Source organism: Branchiostoma floridae, chromosome 10 (genome assembly GCF_000003815.2).
Source record: "Branchiostoma floridae strain S238N-H82 chromosome 10, Bfl_VNyyK, whole genome shotgun sequence".
Lineage (NCBI taxonomy): Eukaryota > Metazoa > Chordata > Leptocardii > Amphioxiformes > Branchiostomatidae > Branchiostoma > Branchiostoma floridae.
This window is the reverse complement of record NC_049988.1, coordinates 19,544,114-19,563,959: the sequence shown is the minus strand read 5'-3', so window position 1 is coordinate 19,563,959 and position 19,846 is coordinate 19,544,114. Positions and strand designations below refer to the sequence as shown.

At 41.1% G+C, this 19,846-nt stretch overlaps 1 protein-coding gene and 1 long non-coding RNA gene across 3 annotated transcripts; both read right to left on the bottom strand.

Moving 5' to 3' along the window:
• Window positions 1-2,436: 2,436 nt before the first annotated feature.
• On the bottom strand, window positions 2,437-18,250 carry LOC118423954 (inositol hexakisphosphate kinase 1-like). Of its 2 annotated transcripts, XM_035832283.1 has the most exons (7): window positions 18,095-18,250; window positions 16,228-16,622; window positions 11,836-12,061; window positions 10,569-10,631; window positions 4,149-4,339; window positions 3,553-3,728; window positions 2,437-3,222 (listed from the first exon to the last, which is right to left on the bottom strand). In XM_035832283.1, the coding sequence occupies exons 2-7, from the start codon at window positions 16,472-16,474 to the stop codon at window positions 2,761-2,763; spliced, it is 1,365 nt and encodes a 454-aa protein (XP_035688176.1). In that variant the 5' UTR covers window positions 16,475-16,622; window positions 18,095-18,250; the 3' UTR covers window positions 2,437-2,760. The 2 variants fall into 2 exon arrangements, with proteins under 2 accessions (XP_035688176.1, XP_035688177.1); XM_035832284.1 differs by lacking the exon at window positions 10,569-10,631.
• On the bottom strand, window positions 6,916-10,421 carry LOC118423955. Its single transcript, XR_004832149.1, has 2 exons — window positions 9,357-10,421; window positions 6,916-8,345 (listed from the first exon to the last, which is right to left on the bottom strand). It is a non-coding gene; the product is annotated as an uncharacterized LOC118423955 (long non-coding RNA).
• Window positions 18,251-19,846: the final 1,596 nt, after the last annotated feature.

Below are 19,846 nucleotides of genomic sequence, written 5' to 3'. Positions count from 1 at the left end.
TGATATTATATATATAACCTCTCCTTATAATGGATTGGGTTCTCTACCATAACACTTTATGGTATATATACACTTTTACGCATAGGCTTACTATACTAAGTACAGTGGTTAAGAAGTGCATAAATTAACATGTTTTGGATACATATTGCACTTATAAGATATACAAATGTAAATTGTACATACAGTATAACCCTGAAATGCAAGCTAGTTTGGCTACACCATTCTAATTTGTTGGTTCTCGGATGTAAAAAATATAAGGTTCAATTTGGACAATTCAACATGAAAACACACCAAGTGAAAAGTCCCGTCCTTGCTCACACAAGTCAGTGAATAAATGAGAGTCAAGTGTTTGTCTTAACATTGTGGTCCTTTAGTCTTGCTTAGTTTCACTTCAAAACATCCAAGAACAAAAGAAAATTAATCGTGTGTGCCTAACGAAAGTGCATGAGGATACAAAAACAAGTAACTTGCTTTTTTTCAGCAAGGGACAAAGTATGCTGTAATCACTATCTTAAGCGTTTTGGGGGGCTAGCAAAGTATGGAATGAAAATTTTAGAAATCCATATCTCCATATGTCACCATAGTGTTAAGTTAAATATACTTCCATTAATATAATATCAGCTTAATAAACTATTTCTTTTTAAAGGCCTCTTTGGCTAGGGGGCTATCATTTCATGCATAGGGGAGGGGGGTTACATACACCTTTTACCAGAACTATTAGTGAATCCTCCCCAATAGTATAAGGATGTTAGCATATATTACTTGGTGATTACAAGTATAAAACAATTATAGTTATTGCTTTTACTATTAAATGCTAGCATATTCTTTTACTGACACAATGCACTATAAGATGTCTCTGCAATGTGTCACTTTTTAGTCCTCTTCCCACAGCACTTGCTATATGGGTGAAACTTCTGCTGGGACTTTACTACATGTACAACATTGCCCTGGCATTTTTGCCTTGTTGCTTGAACCAAAGAGGGGGGGGGGGGTTTCTGATTCTATCTTTTAACACTTAATGGCCGTTACAACAAAGGCACTATCTTCTAGCATGTGTCGAGATGGGGGAATACAAAATTTCCTGGATGCCTTGTTTTTACAAAGATTGGCTGTAAATATACAACTTCCAATTACATCTGCTTCTAGACATTTCTGAAACTGCAAGTTGTTCTAACATACACCAGAAAATGTAGACATTTGTCTTTTGGAACCTTAACAACAATTGAAAAATGCAATCTTCTAGCAGAAGCAGGGGGAAAATTGAGGCATTCTCTGTTTGCCATGATTACACAACGATTAGCTGTAAGACAACTAAATAATCTCCCATTCTAACATCTGCTTTGGGATAACATGATGACATGACAGTACTTGCAAGTCAAAGCCATTAATGCATACACCTGAAATCTTAGCAATGTGTCTATAAATTGATATATTTGGCATTTCAGGCCCTACATTTACATTGTAGTACCATGACTACTACAGCACACAACGAAATCAGAGAAACAAAAACTTCACTGAACAAGTTATCATCGAACAGAAACTTCTTTCAAAGTTCTAACATACAAAAGTTTTATAGCACCTGAACATAAAAAACTATCAGTACATACACAGACTTAAATACTATCAAGATGAGAGTACAATTATTTATTGCAAGGGATGCGTGTGTTCATATTAAAAATAGCCACAGCTCCATTGAGTTCACAATATACATGTATGAATGTGGCCATGAAAGAAAACAAGGACACCCAACAAAGGATACAACTGTTTGTGAGGACCATGTAATAAGCTACACCACATACATTTCTTTATATTTTAAGTACATAGACTTTTTTTGTCTAAATATGTCAACTTTTGCCTTTCAGTAGACTGTCTTAGGTTCTTTGGACAAATACTCTATACCAATAAGTGTATATATCAGTACTATGTCTATGACATATTCCTAAACAACTTTGGTCTTTCAAAAGACTCTAGAAATCTTAAAACTGTTGTTGCTTAAAGAGCTTTTTATACAAGCTAGCTTAAAAATGAGTGTCTGAAGCTCTGTCTAAACTGAGACATTTCTATCAATAATATCACCAAAATATCAGCATTTGACCAAGTCCATTTTTTGCATCCCCTCAATACAAGATCACCGCCACTTTTCTGTTTCAAGCAATGACCCAGGCATACATGACTGAAATTCTGATCTTCTCTCTGCTCTAACACTGGTTAGCCATCTACCAATCAGACGCCCCCCTTCTGTTGTGTGAGGGAAAGTTCCAGCCAATCACATTATCACATTGCCTCTTGACTGTAAGCAGCAACATAATTGGCTGGTCACAACTAGCCAATGCTAACAGCTACCAGCCAATCATGCTGTCTCTTTATTGCAAGCAGCGATGTGATTAGCTGGAGACATCTGGCCAATACTAACAGCTACCAGCCAATCATGTTGTCTCTTTACTGCAAGCAGCAATGTCATTGGCTGGTGACATCTAGCCAATGCTAACAGCTACCATCCAATCATGTTTTATCTTTACTGCAAGCAGCGATATGATTGGCTGGAGACATCTGGCCAATATTAACAGCTACCAGCCAATCATGTTGTCTCTTTACTGCAAGCAGCAATGTCATTGGCTGGAGACATCTTGCCAATGCTAACACAGTAAGAAGGGTGGATCATAGGCAGATATGCCAAGGGCAAGTTGCTTGATACTAAAAAGTGGCGGGTTTCGCAGGAGAGGATATGTATGATTTTTTTTCCGGGGAAGTTTTTCACTTTTACGTGTCGTGCTCATCTACAATTCCCCGTTCCTCCACGATCTCGTGGAAAACTCTGAGCAGGTTCTCCAGTCCGAAGATGTACCCCTTATCCGGGCCCTGATGGACCGTCCGGTCGCCACGGAAACCCTTGTACGTGCTGTGCGCAAAGTCGATCATTTTCACCGCCACGCCGGCGGCACGGTGGCTGGCACACAAGTCCTCATTTTCCACCCGGTTTGCCCCTCCCCAGCAGTTATTCCCCTCGTAAATGATCAGCAAAGAGCTGGAGTAGAATCTGTACGTCTGATGTTTCTCCAGGATTGACTTGAGTTCTTGGAGCTGGGCGATGATTTTGGGAGCCACCACGTCTTGTCCGTTGTCTAGGAACTGCTGAAGCGTGTGTTTGAAGCCGTCTTCTGTCAGTTTCCGTCCGTAGTATTTGTTTCGACAAAGGAAGTGTCCGGTTTCTGCTTTGTAAACCTGGAAAAGAAGTAAAAAGAGTCCATTAGTAGCAGTAGTAGTAGATTAGTAGTACTAGTAGTAGTAGTATCCAGTATTTGATTATTCTGCTACTGGGGTCCCTGACACAGGGGTAAACAGCAGTCAGCTTGTATTGACTAGAATTAAAAAAAAAAACAGAAATAAAGTATGCTTGAAAATGTCACTGAATAGGTCCAAATTCCACTATATCTATACATAAAAAGCATCACATTTACAAGACATTGGGTACAAAATTTGTTGTTGTTTTAATACTGTGTATTCTGCTTAATGCTTCATTTCTTAATTAGCCAATTTCAGGCCCAAACCTACCTGCATGCCACACACACGAACACCGATGCTGGCGGATGTTGTTGACGCACATTTTTCCATCTGTCGATTTCTCTTCTCTTCCGTGGCGTCGTCCCCGTGCTGTCTGGTACCCATCTTCAGGTCTAGGATACACGGGTACACGAACTGGGACGTCACGTTTTCTAGGAGGATAAATTCTGAGCCAAGGGGTTAAGGAAGATACTTTGGTAGTTAGTATTGCCTTTTTTTGGTCATTCTTACTAAAATCTTCGGCCAACAATTCCACCTAATTCTTCTGCATTTCCTTGTGCAAAACTTTTTTTATCATTAATTCTAAACATCACATGCAAGGAATCATCAAGGGAGCAAGAAAGAGGAGTACAAAAAGTGTAGGCCTTGGTCAAGATGAGGGATAAAATCAAACCCTAGTGCACCCAAAGTTTGAGCTGTGCAGTAGGGTTTGTAATTATGTTTTTTTGGCATTCTTCTTATTTTATGTTGTCTCCCTTACATTTTTAGATTAGGTGTACCTATTTCAAAAAGGGATTTTTGTTGCCCTGTATAATATATGCATATATACAAATAACAAGAAAAAAAAACCTTCTGAAAAAGGATACTGTGCAGTTTGCTGTTCGGCGCCGTCTTTCTCATCTCGGCCAGCTGTTTCTTGTGACATCTTAAGCTCCAAGGGTTGTGTCCCAGACCCTTAAGACTCTCGGCTTCCTCCTTATTCTCCACAAGATCCACCAGGAAGGGGCCGGTGCCGTTGCTCTGGACCTCGATGCTGCCTGTTCTTAGTAACCTCACCCTGTGTGCAAAAAACAAACTTGGTTAGGTTCTCTAAATGCAGCTTACGTATCCAACAAGTATTCATATATAATATAGTGTACAGCAGCAGGCTTTAAGCTAGAATTTTATCATAGTTGGTCCAAATTTCTTGGTGAGCCACGGTAGGTGACATAGGGACCATGTAATATAGGGGGTCTGGGGGCATCCACCTTCCATGGTGCAGAGTTTTAGAGAATTCAATGGTAAAATGGTGCATTCTAAGGTAACCTGAGGCGCAAAATTACTGTCAGAGAGGTCACAGTAGAAGACTGTGACCACAAATGACCTAGTAACATCCCTGGTCATTCAGAATTTCCCGCTTGTCAGAGGATTTACTCCCCAGTGTAAGGGCGTCTAGTGCTTCTTATTTTTAGTACATTAAGAAAAAAAGATGTCTTGGCACATGCCAGGCTAACAGCCTGGGTTAGATTCTTTGTGTATATCTTGTGTATATGTTCAACAAGTATTCATATACACAGCAGTACATTTATCCAGGTTTGACATCCAGGCAGGCTTTTTAATTTTAGCCAGGCATGCGTTCAGGTGTCATCTGGACGCGCTTTTCTTAAAATAACAAGAAATTGGACAAACCAGCCGCCCTTACACTGGGGAACAGATACACTGACAAACATGAAGTTCTAATTGACCAGGGATGCCACAAGGTCATTTGTGGTCATAGTCTTATAGTTATACTGTGACCTCTCTGAGAGTAACTTTGCCCCTCAAGATACCTTAGAAATGCACCATTTTAACTTGAAATTCTCTTAAACTCTGTACCTGTAAATACTGTACATCATAACATTTTTCATCTCTGTCAACTGCTGCCAAGAAGACTCTAATTTCCTTTCCTTTCTTTCCAAACTCAACATAGATCAGTCACCTTGACCTGTCAAAGTTAATGACATATGACAGGTAGACATGGTCTCACCTATTCCACACACAGGTGTATGTGCTCAGGTCAACAACTCTACCTCACCTGGTGGGCACAGGTGTGCCAAAAATCAACATGCACACTTTTATTTCTGTTGAGTCAACAGTCTATGTCGTCTGTGGACTCTGTCTGAAATTAACGATGTGTAGACAACGGCCATAAAGTTGCAATGTATTGTTGCACTTATTAGAAGCAGTTCTGTAGATTACTTATCTCAAGTGTACTTTGTGGCCAGCTAATATATTTTGTGTAAAGTCTGACTAGCTAATAATTGACCACTTCCCTACTCAAGTAAACTTCGAACTGACAAGTTACTCTGGCTATGATGATGTTTGGCAACAAAGGAAAGACAAGCACCCAATATATGACCTTTAACCCAGTATAACCTTTAACCCAATGGAATGACCATTGTTCAATATCGATAGTTACTTTTCACCTAGTGTGACACCCTACCACCCAGTGTGCTAACCTTAAACCAGTGATACCCAATGTGACGACCTTTAACCCAGTAACCTTTAGCCCTGATAATGACCTTTCACCCCAACTGAAATACAGATTTGTTCCAGACAAACCTAAACCTCTGGACTGGGCAGTACGACAGGTTGTCATGGGGACTGGTTAGGGTAATTGGCATACCGTGCATGTGCATCTCGCTTCTGTCACTGTGCATCAGAGATAAGCAATGGACATCTGGTTTGATTACATCCATTGAGACAAATTTGCATGTTTCTTATCTATATAGCTGGTATAACCAGTATTCAAGTTACATATAACAGTTAAAAGTTACCTGCTGATATATGATTTGTACTGATTGTGGGATCAGGCAACCAGCAGAAGGTTTGGAACTTTTTCATTAACATAACAAGTTGCAGAGTGCAAGTTATAGCTATAATCATGCTTACTTTGAGATGGGTGTAAAGAACCCATTTAGATTATTCTTCCATGTTCCTTTCAATTTTTAAGTAATTTTCATTTGGCTGATATTCTTCCAATGTAGTCTTTGAGTTTGAAATTCATTTGCAGATTTGTAATGGAGCGACAAAGGGGAATGATGGGGGAATTTTGAGTTGTTGAATGTTGGAAATTAGAATTGGAATTTTGATGCAAAAGTCTGTGTATCATTAATCTCCAAGCAGATCCTACGGTAGCATAAGATTGTATCAAAAGCTGGCAGAGGAGTGAAGCTGGCCTAGGAGTGTGTATGCAACCGGTGCCCGTCTGACTCCCTTTCAAGTTTGACCGGCTATATTCCTTGACCAGCTTTGATACTACCCCATGGCACCGTAGAATCTTATTGGAGATCAGCATATCATGTCCCTGCCTGGCATGGCTGTAAGTGCTCCCAATGTTGAGTGCTTCTGTGCCAGGCAGGCGGCCTGCCCGCCCTAACCCTGGGCCATTTGGGGGTATATATGTCACAGTAGAGATCACGATCTGGTAGAATCGTCGATTCTCCAAGGAGAGATCGCAATCGGAGCTGGTCCTAGGGCCAACTCCGATCTACTAGTACAGATTGCGATCGGGTGTCTCCTAGGGCTAACTCTGATCCAAACTCAAATGATGCTAATGTAATGAAGGAAGTGGAAACTGGCGGCGCAGAAAATGAATCACAGACGCACAAGATCTGCCGTGGCCGAGAACGATCTTTATTCTTCTCTGTCACATCATGACTGTCTCTGTGTCTCCTCTGTCTGAACTGACCCCTCATCCCTGGTGTTCCTTCTTTTTATCTCTTAGCTGGGTGCTGACGTAAACAAAACAAATTCTTCCCACATGTACTTGACAGGTCATTAATTAACTGTGATCGCCCCTTTGTTCTTCCTTATCCCATCTACTGGTCAGCTAAAATACAAGATGTTTATCTATTCCTGTTAATTTCTGAGAAACCTTCCCAAGAATCATGTTAAACAGATGTTGTCAATATGGGCTCTATTACATCCCCCTGCTTTGAAACAAATGCGTCCCCGCATTTTACAATAGCAACTATCATTATGAAAGAACAAAAAAACAGTAATAAGTCAGTTTACATCAGTGACATTAATTGATTGATATATGACAAACAGATCTGAGTGGAGAAACACTAGCTTCCCAGTATCAGGTCTAAATCACAATGTGAAAAACATACAGTATACTATGAAATCTGTATCGAAAATCTCGTCAATGGATCAAGAGTTCAGTTATCAAGTCCATGGTACAATGTCCGTTTTCAGGTCATTATCTGCGTGATCTTGGGGTCACCATCACTCCGGTCGTTGTTGTTGCTCTAGGGTCTGCTCTGCTCAGGTGCGCCAGTTGTCTCTCCCCTGCTCCCCTCGCCTCCTTGTCCTCACGGCGGCTGTGTCCTGTCCGTGCCCAATTGGCTGCCGGTGTGGCTTGTCGGGATCAGGTCACAGGCCCGTTGAATCCTTGGTCCTTCGTTGGTGGGGTGCCCTTTGTGGCGTCTCCTCCACCGTGTCTGGACCATTTACACCCTCCATAAGTGACTCTCGCTTCGCCACTGTCTGGGTTTATCTCCTGCAAGGTAGAGCATCGTACAACCTGGCCACACCGTCTTGCTACCTTCACTAGACCCTACACTAATTTCAGATGTTCGTCTCTAGTCTATCACTAACACAAGCTAAGCTCTGGGGGTAGGATTTAACTGACCTTGCTATCAGCTGAGCCTTCATGACGCCCAAACATCCCCGCTAACCGGCAACATTTGCCCGAATGTCTGGCTTTCCACGGACATCAATCCGGCAGTCAGCTCCACCCCCCACTGGCTTATGGACCCAGGACCCTCGCTGAAACATTCTTCACTTCAATGAAACTGTCATCTGTCTTTCCATTGAGACTCAGTCTTAATGTCTAAGCTACCAAGAAACAACGACCTGTTTTCAACCTGCCCAATACTACCAAAAGCTATCATGTTCTTGTCCAAGTTTACCCCTGGACTCAATTAAAGCTAGGTCTCAATAGGCACGCTCAATACCTACCCCACCCCAGGAGTCTGTGGGGCTGCCCTACCCCCTGCTCAACCGTGGCTGTCGGTAGAGCTCCTGTCGACCTATCCTAACTGGAGGGTGACCGCTCTATGTTCCGAAATCTCTATGTTCCGAAATCTCTATGTTCCGAAATCTCTATGTTCCGAAATCTCTTTGTTCCGAAATGTCTATATAATTTATAAATGGTTCCTGCAGCCTGTGATATATCATATTCCGATATACTACTTGTATGCAGGCGGCGGTCGAAGTGAGCGATCGTTGGGGAGGAACAGGCTAGCTCCGGCCTGGCCGTCACGGCGATTAACTCGCCGGGAGAAACTGCCTACAAGTATCTAACACGGAACTTGGCGGCGTTTCATATTCTTAGATCAAATATCTTTGCCTTTTATTCTCATTTTCTACAATTTGGGTGGACGAACTCCGACTAGATCGTAGTGTCAGACGAATTTTCGTCAAACTTGGGAAGCGCCATTTAGTGACCTGTAATGACCGCACCACCTTGCACCACCTTGATAGCATCGTATCGAAAATTTTTGACGAAGAATAAAAATATACTCTCATTCATCAAAAATATATATTGATAACAAGTTTCATAAACCAATAAATACATATAATAATGTATGCATACAAAGTAAACATTATTTTGAAATATACATGCGATTATCCGCATTATACACGAGACCAGAAAAATTGCGGTTAGAAAATTGTGCGTGTTTAGAAATGAAGAAAATTTTCCGCTGAAATTTGCGATCGAGTGCAGATTCTGTTTCAGATAAACAGTTCAAAACCTCTCCATTGGCAAAAGAGGGGAGTATTAGAAGAAGGTACATGATAAAACCAGAATTTGAATATTTTCAGCACGGGGGACCACGCACGTGCACGCGACCGTCGGAATCGGGTCGGCGTTCAGGAAGAGTATCGGAACCTTAGTTTGTGGGTATGAGTTTAGTACGAGTACTATAGACTTAAATACCATCCACGTTATATGTCCATGATTACTAGTATATATTTCGGAACATAGAGATTTCGGAACATAGAGATTTCGGAACATAGAGATTTCGGAATATAGACATGTAACCAACTGGAGTCCCTCTCAAAAAGTTGCAAGTATCATTGTCTACAACTAGTACGAGCCTAACATACACATGAACAGCAGAACAGAATCTGTCCTACTTTTCCGTCCAACACTCACACAAATAACAAGGAAAACTACACTCTAATAGATACGTTTCTGTTTTGTTTTGTTTCTCAAAATAATTCCGAACCACGGAGAGCCAAATTCAAAATCACACAAGTCTACTTGGGACATTCAGATCATTCCAAGAAAAGTCTCTTAAACTCCACCGTGCTCAGCTAGCTAACATTGAGGGATCGACACTTCACGGCTTTTCCTTACATCATGTTACCACACTAACTAAACAACCTGTATTTTGAAAACCTATTTTTTGCTGTCTAACGAGAACTACGTATACCTTGTGTTGCCCTACATATTACCAAGTTAACACTACAATCTACAGATTTACGCTACACAGAATCAGACTAGGTGGCCAGGTCACAATGCTCAAAACCAAGCAAAGGCAAGATCTCACCGGACTGGTTGTGGTCTGTAGTCATCTTCCGTGGCCTTGGAGTCGTCCGTGGGTTGTTCGTGCTGGGCTGTGCCGGGCTGTGCTCTGGAGAGGTCGTCTCTTGTGGTCTCGTAGCCGGCGTCCGAGGGTTGGTCATAGTCCCTTCCATCCCGTGCAGGGAGATATTACCGGATCCTGCCGACAACGCCATGTAATGAAGGAAGTGGAAACTGGCGGCGCAGAAAATGAATCACAGACGCACAAGATCTGCCGTGGCCGAGAACGATCTTTATTCTTCTCTGTCACATCATGACTGTCTCTGTGTCTCCTCTGTCTGAACTGACCCCTCATCCCTGGTGTTCCTTCTTTTTATCTCTTAGCTGGGTGCTGACGTAAACAAAACAAATTCTTCCCACATGTACTTGACAGGTCATTAATTAACTGTGATCGCCCCTTTGTTCTTCCTTATCCCATCTACTGGTCAGCTAAAATACAAGATGTTTATCTATTCCTGTTAATTTCTGAGAAACCTTCCCAAGAATCATGTTAAACAGATGTTGTCAATATGGGCTCTATTACACTAAGATATGTGAAACAGACTGCAATCGCGATCTCTCCTAGGAGAATCGACGATTCTACTGGATTGTGATCTCTACTGTGACTTATATATGTAGATTTAGATGTGAGTCATTGAAAGAGAGAAACTGGGAAAATCTAGCATTCTACCTGACTGGGGGCCAACTCCAGCGCCTGCGCCCGTTTGAGAGGACACAATCACAGAGTGGGACGCTACAGACGGTCAGAGGAGTCGGCAAGAGACACAACAACACAAACACAAATACAAACACCAAGGGAAGAACAGGGGATGGAAAACAAGATGGTATGGGAGACATTAGTTTCAATCATGATACACAAATAAACAAATATAGAAGTACTTTTCCTCAATTATTTTGGAGAGCATTTTTTGATATTTCCAGCTTGAAATCTTTTTCCCATTGTTTGGCAGCCAATGTTGTTGACTTTTGTTGTTAAATCTGTCATCTTAAGTTGATGAAAAACGTCATCAGAAGCTCTGATTTTGGGGGGCAGACGGGGTGAAATTGTTTTCCATCCCTACAGGGATATTTCTGTCCCAGGACAGAGGAACAGGTCCCGGAGACTTTTCCTGTGTTTACGCTACTATGACAGGGCTCAAAATTCATTTTTGAGATTAGGTGCACTGGTGCACCCAGCATAAAAAATTGGGTGCACCAAAAAAGTTTTGGGCGCACCACTTAAATTTAATAACCTAGTAATAGCAAAACTTAGTAACTGTTACAAGCTATCAAATTCTTATACAAGTACCATGACAGACATTTTTATTATCTTTCTAACACTTAGATGTAAAGAACATGATGTATACTAGTAAACATGATATCTTTAGATACAAAAACGTAGAAAATATTTGGGTGCACAGTTCCAATTTTGGGTGCACCTGGGTGCACATGCACCCAGTATTTTGAGCCCTGCATGACAATCTTAATCAAAGACAGTGTCCACAACACCCTGTTGTTGTTTTATGGTCATTTGGGGATCAGGACATTTGTGACTTTTCAGGCAATGGAGAGGTGTCCCTATGCAGTATGCTGAGTTGGAGAAATCCCTGGTTAAACGGAAATGGCTCTGCTTATTTTGCCAATATCAACAGATATCTTTTTATCAGCTTAATGCACATGTTCAAGCTGCCTTTTTCTTTGCAAACTGCAGACAGATCTATAAAGAGCATGATGTGATCTCCCAAAGATCAAATTCATAACCATTTGTTGTGACTTTGGTAAAAACTTCACCAACTCTCCAGGATAAAAACCTTTCAAATGCAGATGAAAAGCGAGTTGATAATGGAACACAGACAAGTATCCTTATAGTACATATGAATACGATATGTAAGAAATAAAGCTGGTGACAGTCCTCATACCACATACACATATGCAAACATTACAAATGGAGCTGTTACCTGTGTGTTATCTCATTTGTGTTGATGCCTGTTTCCTTTTCCTTTCGCCGTCTCCGCCGCTTCGTGCGATGGACGCTCGAGGCGCTGCTGACGTTGTCTTCCTCTGCGGACCCCGCCGGCGAACTGTCAGACTCGGAGTGCCCGCCGGAGTGGTTGGTCTCACACGGATGTGCCACCAGGCGGATGAAGCCATCTTTGTCCTCTTGAAATGACACCTGGATGACACCTGGGGGGAATGAGAATGTCAAAGGTCAGTTGTATCAAAGGTGAAGTTGTCCTTATTTGGAACAGGGAGGTGAATGACACCTGGCCGGAGGGGATGAGATTGTTAAAGGCCGGTTGTGTCGAAGGTTACATCTCCTTATTTGGAACTGGGACCTGAATGACACCTGGGGAATAATAAATGTCAAAGGTTAGTCATGTCATGGGTAAGCTTATCTTTTCTTTTTTTAACAGAGACCTGAACATGGTCAGACTTAGTCAGATCAAGTCAAGCCTAAACCTTGTTTATTTGGAACTGAGATCTAGAAAAAAAACATGAGCCATAATAAATAATGTTAGCAGGCCAATCACGAGTGAAAGTTGAAAAAAACTCAAGTCTCGATACACACAATACAGATCTATCACACAAAGTTTCCACTCCTACTCGAGGAAAACAGAACCGCTCACTTCCAATGTTCACCTGATCTCACCTTTACCTTTGGACAGCACAGAAGGTTAGTGATATCAAAGGTTGACAAGGCCCCATCTGGAGTGGTTACCTTTTGAAGTTTTGTTTTGCTGGCATGGCAAAATGCCATCTGGACAGGGTCCTTTTAAACATTTGCATAAGCATGCCCTCTTCTCCAGAATTTGCCCTGGGGACAGCCTTATGTGCTGTACAAGCATTTAAAAAAAGGACTGTCCGCGGTGGTTTTAAGTTTGCGGTAGCACCATGCACTGTAGTCTTTTACTGCCATGGAAAATTTTCAAGGTGGTTTAAATTTCACAATGAAGCTGCCACCGCGAATATTAAACCACAGCAAAAGTTTCTGCATTTACACTAATTACAGCTTTCTTGGGAGGATCTTGCCCCAAGCAATTTGGGACTATCCCAACATTCTGATTTTTAATCAGTAGGCGTGAGTGTGCCTTCAGCTATGGACTATCACAGCATTGTCTGATACGTAAACAACTTGCTGCCTGTTGAAGCAGTGGGATTTAAACCTCTGATAGTGATAGGGGTTCTTGCTGAGTGGTGCAAGTAGCCATCCAGCTACTTTTTGCAACCACCACGCTAAATGGACCGATCCCGATCGAACGCATATCGAACAAATAGAACCAGGTAGAACCCCTTGTTCTATTTCGAACACCTCCGTCAAAAACAGCCCCAGTGGGACAGAAATGGCCAAAGAAAAATGCTATACTATTCTTTATTGAAGGTTACACCCACCGAGTATTGTTGTTTTGGGAGGCAGAGCCACTGCATAGCATTACATTGTTGATTGGCTGAATGCACGTGTAAAGCAGGGTATGTATAAGACACGGGACTCTGCACTAGCAGTCTTTGTAGAAGGGTCCTATTAGCTGGCGTGTAGTACAAGCTCCCTCTCCACGAGTGCCAGAGCTTCTGTCTTCTCAAATTTGTTTTTATCATGAGCATGCATGCAGCTCTTATGCATGCAACAAATGCAGCAGAAACCCTGTTACAGATTTATGTACCCTGGTCTCCACATGCATGGATCGCATGTCAGAAACCGGGCCCTTCTGCCCACCAACAAGGTAATGCTATGGAGCGCCTATCGCTTCCGCTTTGTCTGAAATTATAACGCCCTTACCGCATCTGTATCAACCCAATTCTCAAACGACAGTACGCAGTGGATGTACCCCATAACAAAAAAGGCAGCGCAATTTTTTTCGGCCAGGTCTGAGAGGATTTCATGGCTCAAAAAAGCTAAACCGAAGTCAGTCGTCATTATCAGCTAAACAGCGGCAGCGGCCAGTTCTGTCCGACAAGCGGTGTTTTTGACGGAGGTGTTCGAAATAGAACATGATCGAACAGGGGGCGGGGCTACGGGATCGGTCCATTGAAGACCACATTGCCTTTCCAATTATTGTAAATAGTACTTTGCTAGTGTCTATTTGGTTTAATTGAAAATGTGAGATGTGATATTACCCTCAAAACTGAGTAAAAATCATTTTTATTACATGTGACCTAAAAAGAAACAAGTCAACACTTGGGTACCATTATATGTAGCATGCCAACTTTTTACCTTACAATGTAAAATCTCACCATGTACCGGCCAAGACCCACCTTCCACACTGCCCCCTTGAACTTGATCACTTTGCTACCTAGCCATTACCGCACCACAATAAAATAAAATCTTCCCTAGAACCCCTGGCAAGGAATTGTAGTCTGTTGTTAATTGGACCACTGTTGACACAGAAACCACAGGGAATAAACAAAGCCCAGTCCAATGGGAATAGAAAAATCGGAAGTGCCAATTATGAGTCTATTTTGGAGGCAGGCCTGTTTGTTTGGAAAGTTCCAAAATACTCATGGGACAGGGAGGGACCTGTCACCAACAAGTAAACATTGAAGTTTCTGCCTGCAATTTCACAAAAATTCCATGACAGACTTTTGCAATTAGAGTTTGACATCTTTGTTTTGTTTTCTTCTCTTTTAAGTTTATTTAAGTTTTTTTAAAAAACTATTCCTTGTCCTGAAAGACGATACTTCGGATAGCAAGAGTGTGTGACAACGCCCATCTTGTGTTGGTACAAACAACATTCCAGGGAAGCCACTCCAGATTGACTGTTGTTATTTGGTTGACCTACTTCTCCTAAAAACAAACCATGGCACCTGTACATACTCACACACATGTGTTTTGAAATGTTTAAGGCTTTATAAAGTTGAAACTACCAGTACTAGTACATAAACTGCAGAGTGAGGGCGACACAGTATAAGTTAGGAGAACACACGATATATAACATTAAAAAAAGAAGAAGTCCAGTGTGGAGTGTGTGTAGTACTAGTACTTCCTTCATCAGGGCTTGAAATTCATTTTTTGGATTAGGTGCACTGGTGCACCCAGCATAAAAAATTGGGTGCACCAATTGACCAAAAAATGTTTGGGTGCACCACTTAAATTTAAGGAGAATGTAAAAAAAACACCTAATAATATACCTTAGTTACTAGTTATCAAATTCTTAAACAAGTAACATGACAGACATTTTTATCATCTTTCTAACACTTAGATGTCAAGAATATGATGTATACTAGTATACTTGATATCTTTCCATACATAAGGCCACACCAATTCAATTTCTTGGTTCACGGATTTTTTCATAAAAAATATGGAGCGATAGGGCGAAATGAAAATAAAAATAAAAATTGTTAAATGGTTGGGGTAAAGGTAACGGCTAATCCAAAACATAAAGAAAAAAAGTTTTCAGCTTGAAAAAAATACAAAAACACTATTTTTGTACAGTAACAGCACCTGTACCCACACTTTAAGGAGCTTATAATATAAAGGCCAATTTGCTACACCAGAAAGTTGGTGAATGGTTTCATTAATGGTGAAAATTTGCTGAGTGGTAATTTTCATTTTAATTTTTTTTTCAAAAAAAACAGGAGCGAGCGAATCCGTGAACCAAGAAATTAAATCCGTGTGGCCTAAACCTAAGAAAATATTTGGGTGCACCCTGTGCACCCACTGAAAATAATTGGGTGCACAGTTCCAACTTTGGGTGCACCTGGGTGCACATGCACCCAGTATTTTGAGCCCTGCTTCATTCATTTGAGAAAACATCTGCTGTGCAAACAACTTATCCGACTAACAGAAGAACTGAAGTAAAATGCACAAACTAACACAAGGCCCCACCCCAACGCAAAGATCACAACACCATCTTACTTAGCCTGTTTAATCAAATGCAAGTAAATACTAATAGCCGTTACAGATTTAGAGAGAAGAAAGGACTGGAAAATATATACAAATCATCTCAATATACACACACACATATTACATAAATATCGACGATCACATGTATACATTTTAAACAACAAACAAGAATAGGCCATTTCGTTAAATATCCATTTTGTATCTTACTTATTTTGTACATTTTTTTTGTTACAGATTTCTGATGAAAATAACAAACTACAATTGAGTTGAAACATACCATCTGCTTGAGCAATAACATATTGATAACTGCATACTAGTACAGTAGTACTTACTTAATACAGGCAGACGCTTGTAAATTACTTACATCATGCTTATTCATAGTCCTTTACAAATGACTGCAGAGGTGTTAAACACTAAGTACTATGAATAACAATAAAGCTCAGAAGACCTACTGATCATGTCATTAGACAAGAAGTAAAAGCATCTAAATTTGGGAAACTCTTTGTCTTACCTCTGTATTCTGGGGAGAATTTCCTCAGGTTTTTTGGCAGTGACAGGTAGAAGTGGTGTTCTCGCGATATCATGGGCTTGCACACCGTGTGTTCGTCGAATCTCATCATACTCGAGTGCCCCCCTACTTGGTGAATGAAGGGTTCGAGGGGGACCGCTCGGGAATAGTCGACGTCCAAGCATTCATAATCTTCCATACTCTTACTTCTCGGTCTCTCTTCCTCCGCGCACGGCTCGTCTAAACACATTGAGGTCTGCGAAGACCAACGCTGACAGAAAAGTGAGCGAGACGGCACTCTAAGCCAGAGACTTGCTGTAAATGGCGACCGGAACAACCGGTTTCTCACAGGGGCGATGTCAGCTGATCACAACTTTCAGTTACTGACTGCCTCACACCTGTAGCAAAAAAACATATGATATAGGTTAGTATCCACTGTTTGTATGTAAAATTTTGTATGCATAACAGATACTAGTACTGGGCCTTATGAAATAGCCTGGAATCCAGTCTTGTTAGCTTTGTTCCGCTCCCGAAGGTCGCGAGTAGCCGGAGACTGGATTCCAGGCAACTTATGAAAGACTGTCACCACCCTTTTGTCTTTTTTGCCAGTCACATTATAAAATATAACTCTCTTAAAATAAGTGCGTAACACATGAAATCATTTTACCGAGTGCTTGAATTTTAATTCTAAAAATTTATATATTGTTGATACTGTTCACACTGAAAGGGTTTCACGTAATCAAATAACAAAACTGGGATGTCACAATCCTTTCATTCATAACAGATAATCGCTTATATCCCAATAAACATCATTCATTTGTTACAAAATAAAAGAATCCATTATCCAACCCACATTCTAGAACACATGAACCGTTAAAACTGAAAATTTACGGAGGTGTAATTTTTATGTTTTTCATATGATAGTGTCTAGATGTAGGACATGGAACATACAGGTGTACATATTACAATTGAGATTTATTCTCGAGTGCAGAAAGACAGAAAGTGGCTATGAATCGTATGATATATCGTAGTTGTTGAATTTTTCTCAACTGTTTTCTCTTCGTGCTTTTCATGGTGATGGTTTCAACCGGCTTCAACTTGTTTCCATGATTACTTCACAGTGTGGCTATGGCACAATTTACCATCGTTAAGAGTAATAAGACCACCATGAACCGGCCATTTCTTCCTACCTCAAAGATCAAATCACTGTGATTTACAGTATTTGAATTGAAGTTTGAACACAGTGTCTACATTTTTGGACTAAGTCGCATTAGCTAGCTATAGCTAGTTTCAACCAGTGTCTACAGGCCACTGAAAAAATAGTAGATAGACAAATAACATGTCAGACATCACCCAAATTTGCAACCATCACCCCCTACCCCGAACTCTAACTCAAGTCAAGGGGTCCTGTCGAAGAAATTTTCATTCTAGAGCCAAGGCCTGTGTTACTCTCAAGATTACACTGTCCGTTTTATCAACAACTCTAGGTTGGTTTTAGGGGAACATCTTTACCTGTAGATGAACCAAAACAAAGTCCCATCGGGAATTGCTTACACAAGAGACAGGACTTTCTAAATCTAAATATTTTGTGAAGGAAATTATAGAAAACAAAAGCGGACCTCTCGCGACGTCGACTGTCTTTCTTTGCCTCTAAAGGTACCCATTATGTGAGGAAAGCCTTCCTAAGTCTACACAGACAGTCAAAGCTTCAGTTCGTCCGAAAATCAACTCCAGCTATCCTGATCAATACCAGGTATCCGACAGGCCAAAGAAATGAAAGATAGCGGAATTTTCCGATCGCTTCCCTGCTAGATCACTCGCTCTATGTCTTCGTTTCGCCTAAAAAAATCAACAGATCTTGAAACTTTACCTCAGAAATACTTGACGGAGTCGTGTTCTTGCGTTGTGGTCGGTACGTAGATTGAATACGCCGTGTTTTTTGCTGTATTTAAAGACGAAAGGGCGATTCCCCCCTCCCTCTTCGCCTGGCCGATCGTCTGCTTTTTGAAATGAATTTTTCTGTGAAACGTCATCACTCAGCTTACCCCAGTAGACGACATGTTCGAACAACCACAGTCCTCGGCGCGCTATTCCCCGTCGTTACAAGATCACCAGGGGACAGGGTAAGTCACTACAGAACGTGGTAAGAATTTGAAAGTGATCACGTGAAAGAATGACGCAATACTACGTTGATCACTTGACAGAAGCCCTGACAACCAATCACAGACGAGAACGAAAGGGAAATCTCCGAGCAGAGGTAAGGAGGGAAAGTCCTTCCGATTTCTATTAAACTGCCCAGGTTTGCTTACACAACCCCATACCATGTGTCAGAAAAAAAAACGTGACAAATAAGAAATACCTTCTAATTAATAACAATATTGATAATATAATGTACATGAAGATTAAGAGAGACAATGCAATTTTAATTATATCCCGATTTGAAAATTTTCAAAATTCTTATTGTTATGTTATGTTATGTTATGTTATGAGTAACTAAGTCAAATCTAAATCATGTAAAGCTTATATGGCTTTATTTCTAAATGTGTATTACTTACTTCACGTGATTATCTCTTTCACGTATTGTGTTCAATGCAGCAGGAATTCGATAGCATGCAATATTAACTATTAGTGCTTACTCTACTTTACGAATACACATAGTGACATACATAGAATCATATCTAATAACGTCTTCACGGCTTATCCCCCCCCCCCCCATTGTACTTAAAATGTTATAAACTAGCGTACGTGAACTACGTGATACACCTGTACCAGTACGCCAATAGAGAACCCAGCGCACTTTGAGACTGAGTCTCGGGATCTCGCGATGTGCTTGGTTGAAAACACCATGCCTTAGCAAGCTCTATTAGTATTATCAAGGAGGTTATATCATGTGATATAACCTCCTTGGTATTATAAAGCCACATTGCAAGACTAGTCAGTACAAAACCCCTTATACCTCAATAAGACAGAGGACGAGTGCCTTACCCGTAAGTTACCTTAAGTTTGTTTATGAGGCTTCTTACTCTTGCTGAGTTCCTCACTAAGTTCCTCACGGAAAGGTTATGCGTCACCTTCTACAGACTTCGACCTAGTAAACACCATACGTTTGTTGTTGTACAATGCTAAGCTGTGTGTTATTGTGAGTTTAAAGGGACCGAGCGCGAAACATTACAAGGGGTGGGATGAGGACACGGGATCTTTAGGCACAAGCAATTGCTTTGAAACATGTCATGTTTTTACCTCCAATTGAAACATTTTCCTTGCATTGTGACAGGTATTGGTACGAACAAGTAGTTATAGAAGCTATCTCCCTAACACACTTTCTGGTCGACCCCCAATAGATTGCAATTAAACGTAATCAGCAAACATTCGATCGGTCTTTCAGTGGAGTTCATTGACACCTACTGAGGGAAGTCATATAGCGCAATTTCAACCTTCCTTTGTTTGTTTGTCCACACTAGAGCAACATTTTCAAACGCACTCAACATGTGCATGTGTTTGAATTGTACCGAGGCGTCCCTCTAAAGTTAGAATAACTCTAACCACACCACCTTAAATAACCCTTAAAATGACAGCCTTCAGCACTTTGGTGCAACAAAAGCTCCGGGCTGCACAATGTCAA